This window comes from Halichoeres trimaculatus, unplaced genomic scaffold (assembly GCF_033239565.1).
Source record: "Halichoeres trimaculatus isolate MK-OKI-2021-1 unplaced genomic scaffold, fHalTri1.1 fHalTri1_scaffold_18, whole genome shotgun sequence".
Taxonomy (NCBI): Eukaryota; Metazoa; Chordata; class Actinopteri; order Labriformes; family Labridae; genus Halichoeres; species Halichoeres trimaculatus.
The window spans coordinates 10,494,270-10,513,027 of record NW_027437196.1 but is presented as its reverse complement, the minus strand read 5'-3'; the positions used below and the strand labels follow the sequence as shown (position 1 = coordinate 10,513,027).

The following is an 18,758-nucleotide window of genomic DNA, read 5'->3' as shown; positions in this document are numbered from 1 at the left end:
CTCATCACTTTGCTCATTAGACGCGTGTAAATGTCTCTCCATGGAAAGAAAAGCAAAATAATCCCATCTGTCTCTTGCATTGTTACCTTTTTGGGATGTTTTATCAGATTTTGCCAACAGGGACTTCGCCTTTTTTCCTCATTCAAACAACGCAAGGTTGAGTCCCGTATTTCCAATTTGGCAACCATCACTGATGGGCTACTTCATGGCAACTACAGCCACACATTATACAGTCCACGGTTGTTATCCCGTGGATGTGGTAGTTGCGTTCAGCCTTAACTCTTTGCTAAATGTGAAGTTAATCTCTGGCCTAAACCTCCTCAGTCTGTCAGAAACCCTCTCAGTTTTCATGTCTCTCCAACTGATTACCTGTTTTTACTTCTCTCCTTTTTCAGGTTTACTTCCAGATTCTTTTTGTGCAGCGTTTGTTATTCCGCAGCAGACAAAAGCATTCAAATACATCTACTTCATGGTAAGCAAGAGGATTTAACTATTTTCTTTTTTCATTTCTAATAAAACTGCACTGAAGCCATCAGAGGAGCTCAGCTATATTCACTTCCTTTAATTTTTACTGATCCTGTAACACAATGTGATTTGCATGACTTGACCACAGACTGTATATAGAGTGGACGGCGTGGCTCTGCCATTTACCATCCTACGGTTCTGAAGCCAAAATACCCCCATCACAGGCGCAGCCATTGGTAGCAGTTGTGCAGCCAGAGTCTGTGCAGTAAAGACTGTGAGGGATTCTGGGAGAATCTGAGTGGAGCCAGGTGACAAAAATATTTTTTTTTTCTTTCAAGAGTCTAATCACTTCTTGACTCTACCTCCTGACATATTTTACAATCCCCCCAAAAATAGAGAAGAACAGCAGCTGTAAATCATCGTTAAACGTGATGTAAAACCTTGTTTTTAACCTTGTATAACTAATGAAAACAAAACTTTTCAGAAAAAAGAGAACTTGAATACAAGGCAGCCAAATGATATCTTCAAATTACCACAACAATCGGACGTGAGAAACATTTCTACGAGTAGTATTAATTTTTTAAAGTTTGACCACAGCCCATCTGGAATGGCTGGAAAGCTGGATTTTTTTTTACCTATACTGCAGCCAGCCACAAGGGGGAGCAGTTCTTGTGGAGACCTCACATCGAGCCAAGCCATGACGTCCATTTTTTTATAGTCTATGTGTTCATCCTGTGTGCAACCAATTCAAATCTAAAAGCTTGGTTTCAATGGAAATGCTAATTTTTTAGAGTAAGACCTTGTTTAAAAATCTAGATGGTGTTTCGGCATAAGCATTCACAAACACACTTCTTCACCCACATGTGGCTTGTAAGCTTCTGGTCACCTCAACGCAACATTAAAAAGTTAACACCATGGGTTCTCAATGTACTTACAAATTCAGTCATATACACATGAAATGTGGTGCAGCACTGCTCGCTCTACTGTGGTCACTTTTTTGCTAATTTTCACGACAGATCTACATAGGTTACTATTTCATTGCTGTCATAATTAATATAAGATAGAACAACGGGATGATAATCATGCCTTTAACTAGCAACGTGAAAAGAGCTTTCTCTTTACTAACTAACTTCAGGTGTTGACCTTTGACCTTTTATTTAGATAAGTTACAGAGTTGGAAAAGAGTCAGTGCTGGCTCAGTTCATTAATTTTGCAGTTATATGGCTTTGTTAGCGTGCAAAGACCGTCTGCTGCTCACTCTGCACACAGATGTCACTGGCCCTTACTCTTCCTGCTCCGTGATGAGTCATCCTTTATTTTTTTTTGTAGTTCTGCTTATCCTTAAAAAAGTCATGTGCATTATGCCCACACTGAATCTATTAAGAGGTTTTAAGAGGCTGAAATATGGAAGTAAATGCCTTTTTTGGCTTGAGACTAAAAAACTCTCGGTGGATCCTGCACAAATGTTACGTCTGCCAAAGTGGAGAAATATGTTCAGTCATAACTCAGGGGTCCAGCAGTCTTTCACACAGAGGGGCGAGACCAGACAAGAAAATGCATTTGGCATTAAAAGAAGCCAGATTAGATAACTTCAAAAAAGAGACATGCAGCTCCAAAATTTTTAACGATGTGACATCCCCCCACAGGCAGATTTATGCCCTTATTTCCAGTTTGATGGACTATTCTGCTTATTCTTCTAAATTGTGCCATCCTATTCTGTTTCCTTCAGTCCTAAACCTGATAAAAACACTTTTTAAACCCTTTCTTCAAACATCTTTTGTTGTCTTCTCCCTGCAGCAGTTTTCCTGTAACTGGGCCACCAAGATTCCCTGGCATAACTGGTTTATCTCTGTGCCTTCAGTGTGAAGTGAGCTTAAATTCCCCCATACAACAAAAGTACAGCGATATGGGGCGAGAATTGTACATGTAATCTATCTATGTCATTTCTTGATGAAAAATTTTCATTTTGGGGATTGAGCCGCTCAAAAACTTGACAAAATACAAAACTGTCCACCAGAACCATTTGCTTCCATAAAATATTTCCTGTTATCTATGACGTTAATCAGCACTCACTCTTAAGAGTGTTATATTTCTGCTATTAAACTGCAGTAATTCTTTCCTTCAGTCAGCACAAAGGGCTCCTCCCGTGCTCCCTCATCAAATTTTTCCCTCCTTTATCAAAAAAGCAACCTCTCCCTCCCTCCTGACTCCAACCCTTTTCTCAGCTGATGATCCAGCCCTCTCCTCTGGCAGCCGAGTCATCGGGAGGAGAAGATAACAGCCCGTATGCAGACGACACTGCGGTCTACCAGCAGCTGTGGATCTGTGGGTTTATCGCGCACGGAAAATGCTTGTCATCTCTGGCTGAAACGCTGACATTCAGATCTACATCTCAGGGCTTTTGCTCCCGCCTCTGACCTTTTCCGAACAGTCTCCACCGGCTCAGATACAGAGCTTTGCTGCACGTAAACTAAACAAAATCAGGAGTAGGATTGAGTAGAAAAATACTCGCAACTGATTACTCCAACTGGAAGTGAAGGAGCTTTTAAGCCACATGAAAGACAATAAAGAGGAGCTCAACTGTGCTGAGTTTCATTAACCAGTGGCCTCTTTGCTCTTTGTCTCAGAGCCCATTGAACCCTGCATGCTGCTCCAGATATAAGACTGGGCTTCTTCACGAAAGAAAGGGGCAGGGAGCTCAGAGACCAGGGCCAGGCGTGACTAATGCAGGAGCACTGGTGTTGCTGATGCATGCTGGTACAGGGGCGACGACCCTGCCTCCATGCTTTTGGGATGTATGGCACAACCCACTGAGGCTGCATACAGGGCGGCACATAAACCTAAAGCCACCGCCGCTGCCCCTCCCTGTCTCTCAAAACCGCCCCACCCCCGTCATCCATTCATGGCAGGTCCTTTCAGCAGGTCATTCAGAGGGCCAATAAAGAGGCCAGCTCATTCTGTTTGTCCTGAAATGTGCAATGTCAGAAAGAGTGGGGAGACACAGAGCAGGGTGGGAGGGAGAGACACAGAGGAGGGTGGACCGGCAGAGATGAGATTCCAAGGGGGCTTACAATCTCCTCACTAACGGGGACCGAATTAGACCTCACATTTTGTGTGCAGACACTTAATGTCAAGAATCAGCAGCCATCGCTGAGTGACGAAACAAAAACATCCTGTGATTGTATATTTTAAACAGCAGTTTGAGGGGAAAAGAGACACTTGTTAAGAAACTGTAGATGTGGAGTGTCAACAGCTGAGATTCCCAGGTGTGGAAAGAGGACAGACATTTATTCACTTTGTCTAAAACACAAACTCCTCCTTCTCTGCTAAATTTTTGCATTAAGGTCTGAATCTTCCTAGTATCAGAGGTAAAGCCTTCCATTATCAGGTTTTTCTCCTTTGGAATCATCTAAATTATTTAAAATTGGCAACAATGTCATGCTAGTGCAAGAACAAATGTGCCTCGATGCTGTTGTTTTAAAAATTGCTCTTCCAGGCAAAAAGCATAATTCTGTCAAGGAATTCACTATTTGCATTCAACAAATTAATTTGTTCTAGGAGCTCCCTGTCTTTCCACATCCCTATGAAGAATGCAAAAACCTAAGGCAAGGAGAGCCTCCTTCCCCTCTCTTTCAAGTGCATTCACGAAAAGCCAATGCAGGGAGAGCAGCAGCAGTGAAAACCTCTTAAACACATAAATTATTAGCTTGCAACAAGTTAAATGTGGCAGTGGAAGTTCCCTGCCCTTCCAAATACCTGTGACAAATGCCAAAGTCAGAGGCAGGGAGAGCATATCTCTCCTTCAAGTGCATATGAAAAGCCAAGGCTGGGAGAGCAGCAGCAAATACCCTCAGAAGAATTTGTTCGTCTTAATACATTGAGTTATATTTGATATGGCTCTGTTCTTGGAATTCCCTATCCTTTCATGTTCCTTTGTGGAATGCCAAAGCCTTAGGCAGGGAGAGCACACCTCTTCTCTTTGTCAAGTGTCTATTAAAAGCCAAGGTAGAAACAAATATCCCCATAAAAATCAACCATTTGCATGCAATAGCTTAAATTTGGCAGCATGCCAATTTGGAATGTCAAAGCTTAAAGATGGGGAAGAGCACACCATCCCTTTTCTTTCAAGTGCATACATGAAAAGCAAGAAAGAAGAATTCATTACTTTCATGAATCAAGTGAAATTTGATGGTATGGATTTGTTTATGGAGTCCCGTTTATTTCCAAGTGCCTTTGTGGAATGCTAAAACCTTAGGCAGGGAGAGCACACTGCCTCTCCTTCAAGTGCATGGATGAAAATCCAACGCAGGGAGAGCACCAGCAACAAGAATTGGGCCAGCAGTTGAATTTGGTAGTATGACTCTTATTTGGGAGCTCCCCTGCCTTTCACATGCTTATGTGGGATGCCAAAGCTCATGGATGGGAGAGCACACCTCCTGTCTTTTTCATGTTCAGCAGCAGCAACACTAGCAAAAACCCTTGGGGTACAGAACATGAGAAAGGAGAAAAGATGACGAACTACATAAAACAAGACAAAGACATCAGACTGTGGTGACCCAAAGGACGGAGAATTTAAGCAAAACAAGGAACCATTTAAAACAGTGACCTAACTTTATATGCTGTTTTTGTTCATTTTAGAAAAAAAAGTCTTATCAGTGCCCTACATACCATGTAACATGTGATTTATTTACTACACTGTCCATACTTTTAATGTTTTCTCTAACTTACAGACACTGCTTCGAGCCCACCAAAACAATTCCAGCTATCAGATCCAGTCCCTCAAAATAAGTCGGTGGCATGTCACTCTGCAGCTCACAATCAATTCTGCTTCTGAGTGTGTGTTTGCATGATTATGTGTCTCTGAGTGTGTGTTTTTATGATTGCAGAGGCAGCTGCTGGCAGCGTGATGGATGAGGAGCAGCACGTTGGAGCTGGAGACGTCCACATCGCACTTGAGAGTGTATTAACCCTTGATACCAGCCTCTGTGAGCCTGCAGAGAAACACAACTCCACAACCAGTGTCATTCCACATGCAACCACAGTCTTAGCACATTAACAGCCCTCAGACCAGGCTTTTAAATCAAACCACCTCATTATGTGAGGCAGGACTCTCTTTCTCTCACGCTCTCTCCTTCTCTTTTTTCCCCCCGTATCTCACATGCAGACACACTCCAGACTGAAGCAGAACATCGCTTGTTTTTTCCACCCGAGTGCAGATTAACCCCAAAATCAGCCTCAATTTTGTGAATGTGCAACTGGTGAGAGCATCAGCCGGTTAACATCACAGGCTGAAAGCTTTTACAGAAAAAAAGATGCATTGAGCTCACAGGATGTCGTGTAATTTCACCCAGATGTGCTCCACAGCTCATCCAAGTTATAAATGCAAGCCCGAGCCTTTCAGCCCTGCTGAGACACTTTGTAAAAGTCTTGATGCTTCCCTGCGAAGTGAAGAGTGCGTTTTTATCTTCCGCTTGCACTCTATTAATAAAAGCTTCTGTGAGGAAGGACAGGGGGCTGCGTGAGTCGAGGTCAGTCCACAGCGAGGGAAGCACCTCACCCAGATGTCTAAAAATACTGTCCTACATGCTAAAAGTGTCCAGAGCTGGAGATGGAGCCTTTTAGAAGGGAATGCTCCTTGTGTTTATGGTCTTGAATGGAGTTGTAACGTCTAAAATAACCCACATTCTCAGCTGCACGGCGAGGAACACCAAAAGCTGGTTATGCAAAGGCGCAAAAACATGTGAAATGAGCCACACCGACAGCACCAGATTGATTAAATCCATAAATAAGACTGAATCAGATTGTGTGAAACCTGAAAGCTTCTGTGACAGATAACATCTCTCAAACAAAGGCTTACATTCCAGTAACTCTGTGGTCTGCACACACACACACGCACACACATAAGGGTTTAATTTACAGTCACTGTCAGCAGCCGAACATTTCTCTAACCACTATCTGATATGTGATGAAAAGCTGCAGCCAGCAATAAAAGCCTGGGGGAAACAAGAGCTCGCCTGTGTGGACAGAACCGACGCTGGCATGAACTTATTCCAACTGTCTTCTGACTGTGTGGTGTTACAGTTACAGCTTATAGCATGAACTAGATTTAAGACAGAAGGTGTGCACATTTTGGCTTTGCTGTAGGGAAACTGCAAGGGAGAGACTCCAGAATATATATTTAAAAAAAAGAGAAAGCATGTATTCCCTCTGCAGGAGCTTGACCAACAAACGCACCTGTGCTTCTGCAAAAGTTGCACAAGCTTTGCAGACACTGTAAGAGATCATCTCAGAGGCAGTTGAATCAAAACATCCAGCACTGCTTGTAGTACAGTATGCAGTAATTACTACTTTGGCTTGGGGGAATATGCATATGTTAATAAAGAAACCTCATTAATTCAAACTTGGTATAGTTGTGAAAATATGATAATTGGCATGAAGCAGAGTCTTTGATCCAGACTGAAAAAAAGAAGTTAGTAGGTCGAGACAGCCTCGTGTACAGCCTAAAAATAAGATAATGAAAGAGAAACAGCCTCCAGGGTGTCTGTCTTCTCTTTTTACTGCACACAAAGGACCTCTTCTTTTATTTAAAGAGGATATATGAAGCATTTATAGAACTGGAAACGATGCAATGTGCATGAAAGGAAGTGAAACCACTCCACCTGTGTCTGATAGTAAGAGTGAGCGTATCCTGCTGCAGGCTTTGCATTTGTTTCTTACATTAGGACCCGAGCAGGTCTGCTACATGCATGAGGTTCAGCTTCTTACCGTTACTGGATGAGATCTCGGCTCGTGCACTCCAGAGACACTGCAAAACTACAACAACTACAACCAGAAGGTCGAACGTCTTCACGGCTGCCATATCCAACTTCTGCTGTCTTGTGTTTCAGTATTCCGTGTTTTTTTCCCCTTTATTTCAGAAAGGTTCCCGTGGTTCTCCTGCACCGCTCTCCCGCACAGACTCCGTAACTCCTCTCCCACTCCTGCTGCTTTTAAAACGGAAACCTGCCTGCTCTGCACTCGCTGTGCACTGAGCTGCTTTTTTTGTTGTTGTTGTCCAGCGTGCGCCACACTGCGCGCTCCTGGAGAGAAAAACGCGCTCGTTCCTAACGGCTCCCCACCTCCGTAAACACAGGCGGAAAAATAGCACCGGCAGGGAGAAAGAAAATAAAAGTTCCCAAGTTAAAATGTCATTCCGCGCACTGGTCTCATCCCACTGAGGTGCAGCGTGTGAGTGTGTGTGTGTGTTCTGCTGCGCTCCTGAAGACAGTGCGCTCCCTCCGTCATCAGCTCCTCTGAGCCAATAGTTCGTCTCCGTCTGTTTGATGCTCCCTGTGTGTGTGTGTGTGTGTGTGTGTGTGTGTGTGTGTGTGTGTGTGTGTGTGTGTGTGTGTGTGTGTGTGTGTGTGTGCAAGACAAAACGAAGCAGAGGAGACAAACACAAAGCAGCGTCTCTCCGGCTGCCGGGGAGCCTTTCAGATTTCTTGCCTTGGGATATTATGAGCAGCGTGTCTGACAAGCAGCGTGTGAGTGATGTGGAGAGCCGCCTTTGGAGCTTCTGGAGCTGCTGCTGTAGGCCTTCTGTTTGCGAGATGAAAAAAAAGACGTTGAAGATCTGAAACTCTTACCTTAGGGAGGTTTGTTTAACTTAGTTTGAAGAATACGGACAATTATGTGCACGCAGAGGTACAACGCATGGTGTCCGTGAACCACGTAGAGTAAGTTTTCAAAATGAAACTACCGCGGAAGTGCGACAAACCGACGTACAGAGCGTCGCACTTCTACATCGTTTTCGTGACGTCATCCATTTGTTTTTGATATGGAGTTTCAGAGCCTCTTGGAAATGCTGAACTCATCCTACCTTTTTTTTGAGTAACAATGAGGCAAAGAGACGGGCCTTTTTTGTTCTAATGCAGTTAGGCCTGTCAAAGTTAGTTTTGCCTTTGAATGGGAAAAAATAAGTTTACCAACAGGCTAACTGGTTAGCATCATAGACTGTATATAGAGTGGACAGCATGGCTCCGCTGATTACCATTTTACAGTTTTGAAGCCAAAATACCCCGTCACAGGCGTAGCCATTGCTAGCCGTTGTGCAGCCAGAGTCTGCGCAGTAAAGACTGTGAGGAATTCTAGGAGAGTGGAGCTGGGTGACAAAAATAAAAAAAAATTTTCTTCTGTGAGTCTAACCACTTCTTGACTCTACCTCCCGACATATTTTACAATCCACGTAAAAAAATTCTCATGAACGGCAGCTGTCAATAATTGTTAAACGCAACCCTTGTTTTTAACCTCTTATAACTAATGAAAACGAAAAAAAGACGACTTGAATACAAGGCAGCAAAATAATATCTTCAAATCACCACAACAATCTGACGTGAGAAACATTTCTATGAGGTGTATTAATTCTTTAAAATCTGACCACAGCCCATCTGGAATGACTGGAGAGACGTGTTTTTTAACCTATACTGAAGCCAGCCACTAGGTAAAGCAATTTTTGTGGCGACCTCACTTTGAGCTGAGCAACATCACGTCCATTTTTTTTTTTTACAGTCTATGGTTGGCATTAAGTATGGACTCGACAGTGTGGAACTTTCTATACAGTGGTTTCTTGTACAAAATTAGATGCAGAGAATATAAAGCCAGGTCTCTATATAGGAAGTAATACATATAGACATAACCTTCACCAACTTTTCTCTGATGAGATTTCGTCTCTCCTTCTCTATCTTGAATGTATCAATGATGGCGTCTTTATGCATAGCAACTTGCATGTAATACAAACCAAAACAGAAAGGTGGCACCATCTAGCTTATTTCACTGAAAAAAACTTTAGTGTAAATTTTTGTATGACTTTCTACTTTGAAATATTGGTTCCATACCTTTTTTCCCCCTACTTGTGTCAAAGATAAGGCATTGCACATGGCAGAGTTCCACCCTGAAGCGTACAGAGACGCACAAACGTGTTTGCTCACGCACTTAAACAGACAAGCACACTGTGTAAGGTGGACAGAGATTCAGGAAAAAATGTTGCGACAGCTGAATCTCTGGGTGATACAACAACAGTCCAACAAGTCTGTCCTCATCATTTATTAGGTTGCTCATGCTGCCATGATCACAGAGGTTCAGAGGTGTTTCTAAAGGGTTTAGACAGACTTTTCTTTCTCCCATTAAAGGTGTGATTTTTTTTCTTTGACATGCCCAAATGTAACTATGACAACCTCATAGCCTCAGATCAGTCTAAGTCCTTTGTGCCCTCTGAACTCTCTAGCACCCACCTGCGAGGGGTGCAGACCCCAGGTTGGGAAAATTGTTTAGGAGTTATTAACATCACAGGTTTTGCATATTTAAAGATAAAGCTGACTTGATTAAAAGAGAGAAATCATGAAGTAAAAAGTTGTCATCCAAGGTTGAAGTGGTTGAACAGAAACAAAGCTGTAGGATTAGTGTAGAGAGGCTAGTTTTTCAAGAACTCCTGTGGCATGTTGGGTAGAAAGGGTTTGGAAACTCCTCATGTCAGGGAAGAGTTTTTTTCCTCAGTCAATCTTCTCTCAGCACTCAAAACTTACTTTACTCCTTCATGTGCTCGTTTTGCACAGGATGAATAAGTTAGACCTCGTGCTTGTTCCAGTTAACTCTGTCTGTGGGACTTCAGGAGCCACAAATCATAGAAAAGCCCAACATTGGGAGGAAACTCTCGTATAAAGGACCAATTTGAAAATGTGCTCTGCTGCTTGACATGCACGTTAAGAATTCAGATACACAAAATTGATTTTCAGTTGGGTTTTTTGTGGTTGAACTTTCATCACTGTCACAAAATTCAAACTGGAAGGAACAAATATTCTGCAACAGCACACAAGCCTGGCTCCAGAAATGAGCATGGATCGATATATAGCAATTACCTCCATAGCTCTGTCAGTAATTAGTCATTACCTTGATTATCTTTGCTGGCTAGTGAAAGTCGTCAGTCCCATTATCTTTACAGAGAAGGGACTGCCAATGAAAGACGATGCAGCAGTGGTGACAGGAATGGTTGCTGCATAAAAGCATTACAGAGGCTGCTCTGTGCAGGACCTGAGAAAAATCAGTGGGCGTGATCTACTCTGGAGGAGCATTGATTTTTAAGTATAGTCAGAGTTAACTGTTTGAAGAAAATAAACATAGTCAACTATTCCAGAAACCAACATTAAAATACCAAAAACTATCATTTGAATGACGACATAGTAAAAACAGCCAAAATTAAACAAAGATTCTCACTTCAGACCACAGAGCAGCACTTTTTATCTGGGTATGCACAGATATTTAAGCTTTGTGTTGGGTTTGATGTTGTCTTTTCCTGTAATGTCATCAATAATCACTTGTCTGCCTCCTACCTCTTTTGGCGTCCCTCAAGGCTCAATATTAGGTCCTCTTTGTTTTTGGCTTACATGATTCTACCTGGTCAAGTGATGCACATAATCATTTTAAACAATGTCGGGGTGTTAAGGCCCATTTATGCTCAACATTACATATGGATACGGATGGAGCCTTCTGCCCGTGCTCTATGTTCATTTTGTCTGTAATTCTGCACGTTTCCATGAGGCTTATGGGTACGGACCAAATTGAGCAGTACCACTGGAAACCATGGGGGCAGTGTTGCTGTTACTACCCGAATCAAAACTTTAGTGTAATACAAAGAAAAAATAACTATGTCAGAACTTTTGCGATGTATGTAACTCCCTCACTACCCCTCCCCTGGTGGATGCATTGGGTAACTGCACTGCCAATGTAAAGGACGAATGGAAGGATGTAAGCACTGACGGTAACATCGCTTGAAATGGACGTATATTTTGTAAAAGGATTGTAAATGGGCCTTTAGAGGGCTGTGTTGGACCAAAACTACTTAGCATAAGCCAAGAGGTAACTAAAGTTGTAGCCCTGGTCTCTTCTTCTCTTTCTGGAAGCAGATATCATCATCATATGACATGGGCAGGCTATGCATGTGTCTTAAGGGTGCAGTCACACTAGCCATGCAAACCATACCATGCTCAAGCACGATCCCCCCTTCCACAATGCCGTTATCTTGCTAGAGAATACTGTCACTGTCAGTATGACACTGTTACACTACTCCAAAGTGAACCAGACTCAAGGCACATGCTTAGCCCACCTACATCATCATGAAGCGTGTGTTAACATGAAGCAAACCTCATCAGAGTCAGCTCAATAAGACAAAGAGAGCAACTTTAGTGACTCTTTGGCTTATGTTAATTCATTTAGTTACGACCAAGGGGTAACATCCGAAGTCAATGGGGAAGTGCTAAAAGTTGCTGTTCATCGAGAATCCACTTGAGGCTGGCAGCAGAAAGACCGGAAGTCACATACACACCCAGCCACAAAACAGACTTACAGTACTAAAAAGCCTGGTTCAAATAACGGCTTGGCTCTAAAATGCTGATTTTACTATCACTATTTCAATATTTTCACGGTGAGTGAATGTTTTTCTAGCGATTTAGAAGTTGTTAGAACCATTTAATTGTATGATCAGAGACACAGCTTAGATCACGTGACTGACAGGCGCCCTGCAGCTGTTCGAAACAAAACTCACAGCCAGCGTCATATTAAATGCAGCTTCATTTCACAGTTTCAGCAACAGACGGGTGATGTTGCATAGGCTACGTCCATGTTTTATACTGGCTTTAGGTCCGACACAGCCCTCTAACACCCCACTCTTGCTCATGCATGGAGTACACCACACTGAAGCACACCTCTACTAAGCGTGCCAAAGCAGAGAAGTGAACTGTGCTCAAGCACAGCATGCTTGCGGTCACACTGGCCAAACAATCTGGACTATGGGGTTGAAGCGTGCTTAAGCTTGGTACAAACTGCCAGTGTGACTGCGCCCTGAGTAGGGCTCATAATGGAGTAGTGTGACTGCAGACCGTACTGGTCAGCGAGAGAACTGCATTGCGGGGGCCAGTCATGCTTTAAGGAACACTATGGATGGCCGATGCGACCATGCCCTCAGCTCTTTCTTGTGTGAATACAACTTGTGGATTGTCATATTGAAATGCTTTCCATTGGCATCCCTCGGGATCTCCTCTGCTCAGAATTAGCAACACAAATCTTGAGCCTATTTTCCGGGTGTCAGAAATGATGAGTCTCGAAAATGATAAAGGAACTGTTGGATATTGAAATGTACCGTTATCCAAAGATCCTGAAGGCTGTAAATCTTCACTTTTTGAGCTGTTGGATGATTTTTTGGAATGTGGGACTTTTGTCAAAAACCAGTTGTTGGAGAGGTTAAGAGCAAAAGACTCAGACAAATATCTGCTGACAGCACCCGTCCATGAAAGTGTCAGATTCGCATAAAAATGAATCACTCATAGTGATTCCATCAGCACCACAGCCTACACAGAAATAAAACATGCTGCTTAGAGCTGTATTTCCTTTGTAAAAACAGATTGCTGTTGACAAAAGCAGTGCAGTCGTTTGAAACATCTTTGAGTCAGATACAGTACAGTATGAGGATGTAATGAGATTCAGTGCTCAGGCTGGGAAAGCATCCCCGTCCCCTCCTCCATCTTTTATTTTTTTTCTGCCTATTTCCCAAGAGACTTTTTTACCAAGCGGTTTAATCATCACAGCAGTTGAGACTCTCCCTCCACACAGTCTGCTGCTCTAATCACCTTGGTCCACACTCCAGCAAAAAAGGAGCCAAGCCAGTCCTCAAATGACCACACTAAAAATCTCTCAAAGCATCTTCTTTCACTTCCCTTTAAGCCGTCCTTCTCGAGCAAACCATCTCAGACTTCCTCCACTTCTGACGTAAACAGAAACAGTCACCCATGCGGTGAACTTTTGCTTGGCTTGGTACCAGACCACAATCATTCTCCCCAAGGGGGTAACGCTTAAGAGCATCAAAACGTCTATGATGAAATTAATAAAAACCAAACAGCGACATCAAGGCACTTCATTCTGAAGGTGGGGGTACGTGTTAATTCCCTGTAGAGTGCTCATGTCTAGATTTGGGTCGCACTTGTTGAGTTCATGTAACCACAGTATTTATGACACTTGGCTGCTCATTAAACAGAGAACAGAGGGGTGGAGTGGCAAACAGAATATACCGAGGCGAACAAGCTCCGCTCTGTTTCTGTCTTTCCATTATGGCGCGGCCAATTATTAGCTTTTCCATTTCACCATTTAAATTAACAAGACCTGAAAGCGCATGGTCGTTTGCTCTGCTCTGAGTGGAAGATTGAAAAATGTTTGCTGTTGCTGAGACTACATAAAGAAAGTAACATAAAATGTGCTGTTTTGATTATGTTAAGCGTAAATTGAGATAAAAAGTGAGCAGAATTCTAATAATTACTAATATTTCATAAAATAAAGAAGTGTTTGAATACTGGTGATATTTGGACATGCCAGTTATAAACCAGGGGTCATAGGGTGTTTGGGGTCTTTAATCATCAAACACTCACCCAACTGACCTGTAAGTCAGGGCAAGGGTCTGCGGTCCTAAGCTTTGGTGCACACTTACTGTCTTGAGCCTGGACACCGACTTTACTTGGCTCACAAGGGGCTTCCCAGCCATTTCTGCTGCACTCATCGATCAGTTCTGCTTATTTAGACCTCTTGCGCTAGTTCAACTCTTCAGCCCGGTCCTCCCAGGGGATAGTCAGTTCCACTAGAAGCCCCTGCTTGGTTGACCCTAATATTAAGACCATATCTGGGCAGAGTGAAGTGGTTTGGGATATTGACTGGGAAGTTGAGTTGACTTCCAAGGTCAATTAGGAGTTGCCAGTCATGAGGGGTAGTAAGGAGCCCTCTTTTATAGCTAAGCTGATGTTGACACAAATTAGACAAAGATGAATAAATTAAATCGGGTGCCTGATGGGCTGCACCTGTAACCATGTGCTACAGCGGTCAGTAGGTGTCCGCTCCATGAATCAACAATCCACGTTTGACTGACCTGGATAGGACCTGTGCGGTGAGGCAACTTCAAGCTGGTGTTCCACAAAACCAATTTAAAGACTGAACATGACGATATGAGTGTGACAGTTTGTTCCATGATGGGATTTTCTTGTATGCCAAGGCCATACACTCAGGAAACAGGCCCAAAGGACAGTAAACTAGGACAAGGGGACTGACTTGAAACAGCAAGACAGAGGACCTGGTGACAGACAAGTCACAAGAATGTGGACTTTGCTGAGGGAGCCTACAGGAAGCTTGTAGTTGAACCATGTGCAGGAGCAAAGAAAACACATGGCTGTAGCATAGACTGTACACCAGGAGTGGCCAACCAGTCAGAGACCAAGAGCCACAAAAATGACCGTGGTACTACAAAGAGCCACGTCACACACGGGGTCTTACAAACGCATTTGCTCTCACACATTAACAAAATGACATAAAATGAAAATCAATACATTTCCAATTTTCAAAGCAAGATTTATTGTGTTTGTGTGTTTAAATTCGTACTAGAGAAGAGAAATTGAAACTTAAGTATCATTCTGTACACCCAAACATTGATCAATACTGATCTTGTTGGCATCAGTATATCAATAGTTTAGATTGATCAGCACACCACTCTTCATAACTATTTATATATATATATATATTTATGAATGGATCGAAGAGCCGCACACCAAAAGGAAAAAAGAGCCACATGTGGCTCACGAGCCACAGATTGGCCACCCCTGCTGCACACCATATGGACATAGTCTCTGTGACATCACCCATCTGTTCCTAATACAGAGTATTGAAATCTTTAGTCACCAGCAGCCCTACTGGAATTGCTGACTCCAGAGGCGGGCTTTGAGCCTCCTATATGGCACCAGACCTGTCAGTCAGGAGAGCTGTGCCTCTGATTGGGTGAACTTGTGATCTTAATATTATCTAAACCCCTGATTTAGACAAAAATCTAACGAACAGTGTGTGTTGCGAGGGAAATGAGTGATCCAGTTAGGGCAGTGACATTTTTTTATTGGCTTGGTGTGTTTGTAAGATATTGCTCCTTGGGTAGTCATTACAAGGATGCTAATGTTTAGCCTTATGGACAGTGACTGTTGGGATCTATCATGTCTCTGCAGAAAAACTCTAAGAAATGATGAGCATGTACCAACATTTTCCGCCATTTTTGGACCCTGCAAACTAATGCTTCCAATCGTTATATTTAAAGGATGCTGAGATCCTCAGTTTTTCTCTGTTGTCACAATAATTCCTATACATTCTGACTGATTTCTAGAAACCAAAATGAAAAAGAGAGCATAAAGTCATTTTTAGGACCTGATCTGAACAGAGGAAGGTTTCGGGTTATTAACAATTGCCCACATTTCCATCATCAAGACTGCTTTGTCAGCAGAAGAAATGCTGAGCAGTGGTTTTCCTTCGAGTTTAAGTTTTTGGTGGAGTCTAACAAAGTTACAGTTTCCCATCCAAAGCTGGAAGCAGACAAAACTTATCAAGCCAAACAAGCTCTCCAACAAATGATCATAAACTGAGCAAACTCTTTCACTCTGTACTCGATAACTTTCCAGAACCTCATCTGTGCCCCTCCTGAAGTAAAACACAGACTTAAAAATCTCATTAATCCAGTCTGTTTGATGGAAAGACTCTTCTCTCTTTGTATTTAGAAACGTAATCAAGCATCAGCACACAATGAAGGAAGGCAGCGGAGCATAAGACAGGTCGATATTTATGGCACATCAGAATAGACTGTAATTGGTTGTACAAGGCGCATAAAAAAAACCTTTCACAATTTCTTTCGGGTCATAATTAACCTTTACTGTATAACAAATGAGGTTATTAAAATGTAGATAAAACTGTTTTACAGCTTCAAAACCACAAGAGATGCAATGAAAGGCTCCACAGTGGTGTATTCTCCACAGAGGAGGGTGAGAGCTGGGATGTTTTACTGGAGGACTCTGAAAATGGTCATTGGACAGCCCCCAGGATAACCACCATTCACCCTGCCTGACAGCAGAGAGAGAAGTCAGACGTTTTCCTCTGCACTGAGCCCCAGAGGACAAGAGAAAGCAATTCTGAGCATCATTATAGGAAGAAGGGGTAAATTTCACCTTGACCTGTTTGGGCTGGTTGGGTAACCCCAGTTTCTCCTATAGGAGGGGGAGTTAGGTTGAAAGATGTAAAGAGCTTGTTGACATCCCAGGATGGGAGCAGGCTCGGCTGAGTTATGCAAATAAAGCTAAAGTCGACGATTATTTTGAGACAGGGAGCCCTCACCGCTGAACTCCTCAGGAGCGTTTTCATTACAGGAACCTCTCAGAGCCAAAGCGATGGGCAAACAAAACACTGACCTCTCGATGGACTCTGCTCTGTGATTAACAAAACGGTGACTACAATAGCTCCTGTGAGAAAAGCTGACTAATGTTGCTCTGCCGACAACACAAGGACAAAAGCTGGTGGAGTGTCGCAGCTCTCCTGTGTGCCATTCAACAGCACCGATGACGAAGCTTCCAGAAACACGGGAACAAAACGCAGCGATAGAGAGGCACATTTTCAGTCAGCGGGAAATCATGTGAGGCAAGAGCAAGGCAGCATTGTTTGTGTGTGTGCCGGCTATTGATTGTTGTTTTGTTAGGTCAAATGTCACCGGGTTGAGACAAACATCGATGTGGAGGATGTTAAAAGGCTGAGTTGGTGGTTTTGGTGATTCACTAAGGTAGGTAGGTGCCTTTCTGTGGGACTGTAGGTCTGGAAACTGTGATTACTGGCACCTATGATGATGAAACTAAAGTACATAGATAAAGAAAAATAACCAGAGATCATTACCATTATTATATAGACTATTATATAGACTTATTTAAAATTGGGGGGTTTAAGGGCCTGTGTCCAATGGCCTAATTTTCAGTCTGTCTAGTCCGCAACATCAATTTCAGGGCACTTTTCACCAACACTCAGCATCACAGCGTAACAGCTAGTCATCACTCCTCTTTGCAGTGACTGATGAGTCGTTTTGCATTTTCCTGCATGCTAAATATTTCAATTATAAAATGGCATTTTATAACCTAAAGATAAACTGAGGGAAAATGTGTCATGTCCATCACGAGTGTTGCTGTTGGCAAAGTTAGCCCTGGTAATCATATTAGTTTTCATTGGTCTAGGAGATAAAAGGGAAATTAAAGAGTGTGTTTGTGTGTGAGTGAAGTTCCTCTAATTTGAACTAATGCAGGGATTGTAAACAGCTAACACTTACTTTGCGCTCCAAACTCTAAACTGGATTGGTTTTGTCTTTTAAAAATTGGTTGTGAAAAAAATTAAAGCAGAGCCAGGAAATACTGCTTCTCTCATATGTTAGGAACCAAGAATACCAGGGATGCCTAAGCCAGCAAGAGGCTAGCAATAGTCTTGCTTTTCTCCCTTCATGTTATTGTATTTAGCATGAGTTTATCCCCTTTTTATCTTGTATTCATATAGTTACAAAGATATTGGTGTATTGTTAGTTATTCTACCATTGCAGAAAACAATAAAGAGGAAATTTAAGCTGCGTTTCCACCAAGCAGTTCGGGTCGGTTCAGTATGGTTTGGGACGGTTTGGGACAGTTAAGTCTCATCCCGTTTGCGTTTCCACAGCAAACTGTGCCCTCTCGTGGTGGGCGGCGTGTAAGCCGCATGCCGGAAGCCACAGCTGGTAAACAATAGCGCGACGCCGTAGCAGCTTACCTCGCTATTGAATCCAGCAAAGAAGAAAACGCGACACAGTAAACAAAGAGCACGGATGGAAGACATGCAGCATTTTGTCCTCTCTGTGATTGGCATGTAGCTCTTTCATACAAAGTGCAATCAAGCTTCGTTTCAGAGAAGTCTGTGAGCCGCCAGGAGAAATGCAGCCGCTGTCGGGGTAAGTGACGATTCTTTTGACCAATCAACCGTCTGCAGTGTGTTGCTCCACCTTCTGAGACCAGATCGGTTCAGTCTGGCACCCATACGAAAGGGTCCCAAAAAAGTGGGACGGCTCGTCTCGGTTTTGAGTCTGTGGAAACGCCACTAAAAGCGCACCGTACCGAGACGAACCGACCCGGACTGTTTGGTGGAAACGCGGCTTTAGATACGGTAGACTTCTTGCTTTCTCCTTTGTTAGCTTTCAATTGACACGTTTTACTACAAAAGTACTCAACATTTATATTGTAGCTGACATACTTTTTTTCCCTCATACACCCAATTTTCAGAAGGAAATGGCACTTAAGCTTAGTTTTAGCTTTGGGTAGCTTTCAATAGATGCGGCTACTTGTCCAACTAGCTATCACTGCTTTAGCATTAGCTGTCTACTCTTACATTGGGATAATCTTACATGCTGTACTTTTAGA

General features: G+C 42.9%; 1 protein-coding gene across 2 annotated transcripts in view; it reads right to left on the bottom strand.

Annotated features, from left to right (window-relative positions):
- The window catches only part of plxdc2b (plexin domain containing 2b), a 120,553-nt gene extending 112,386 nt beyond the window's left edge, over positions 1-8,167 (bottom strand). The window contains exon 1 of one of the 2 annotated variants that reach the window (XM_074693804.1): positions 8,091-8,167. Coding sequence is in view for 1 of the 2 variants with exons in the window: in XM_074693803.1 (XP_074549904.1) it covers positions 7,231-7,324 (94 nt within the window). In the remaining variant the exon portion in view is untranslated. Of the gene's footprint in view, positions 1-7,230; positions 7,753-8,090 lie in introns of those variants that run through there. The other variant, XM_074693803.1, reaches the window with a different exon arrangement.
- Between the last annotated feature and the right edge of the window lie 10,591 nt (positions 8,168-18,758).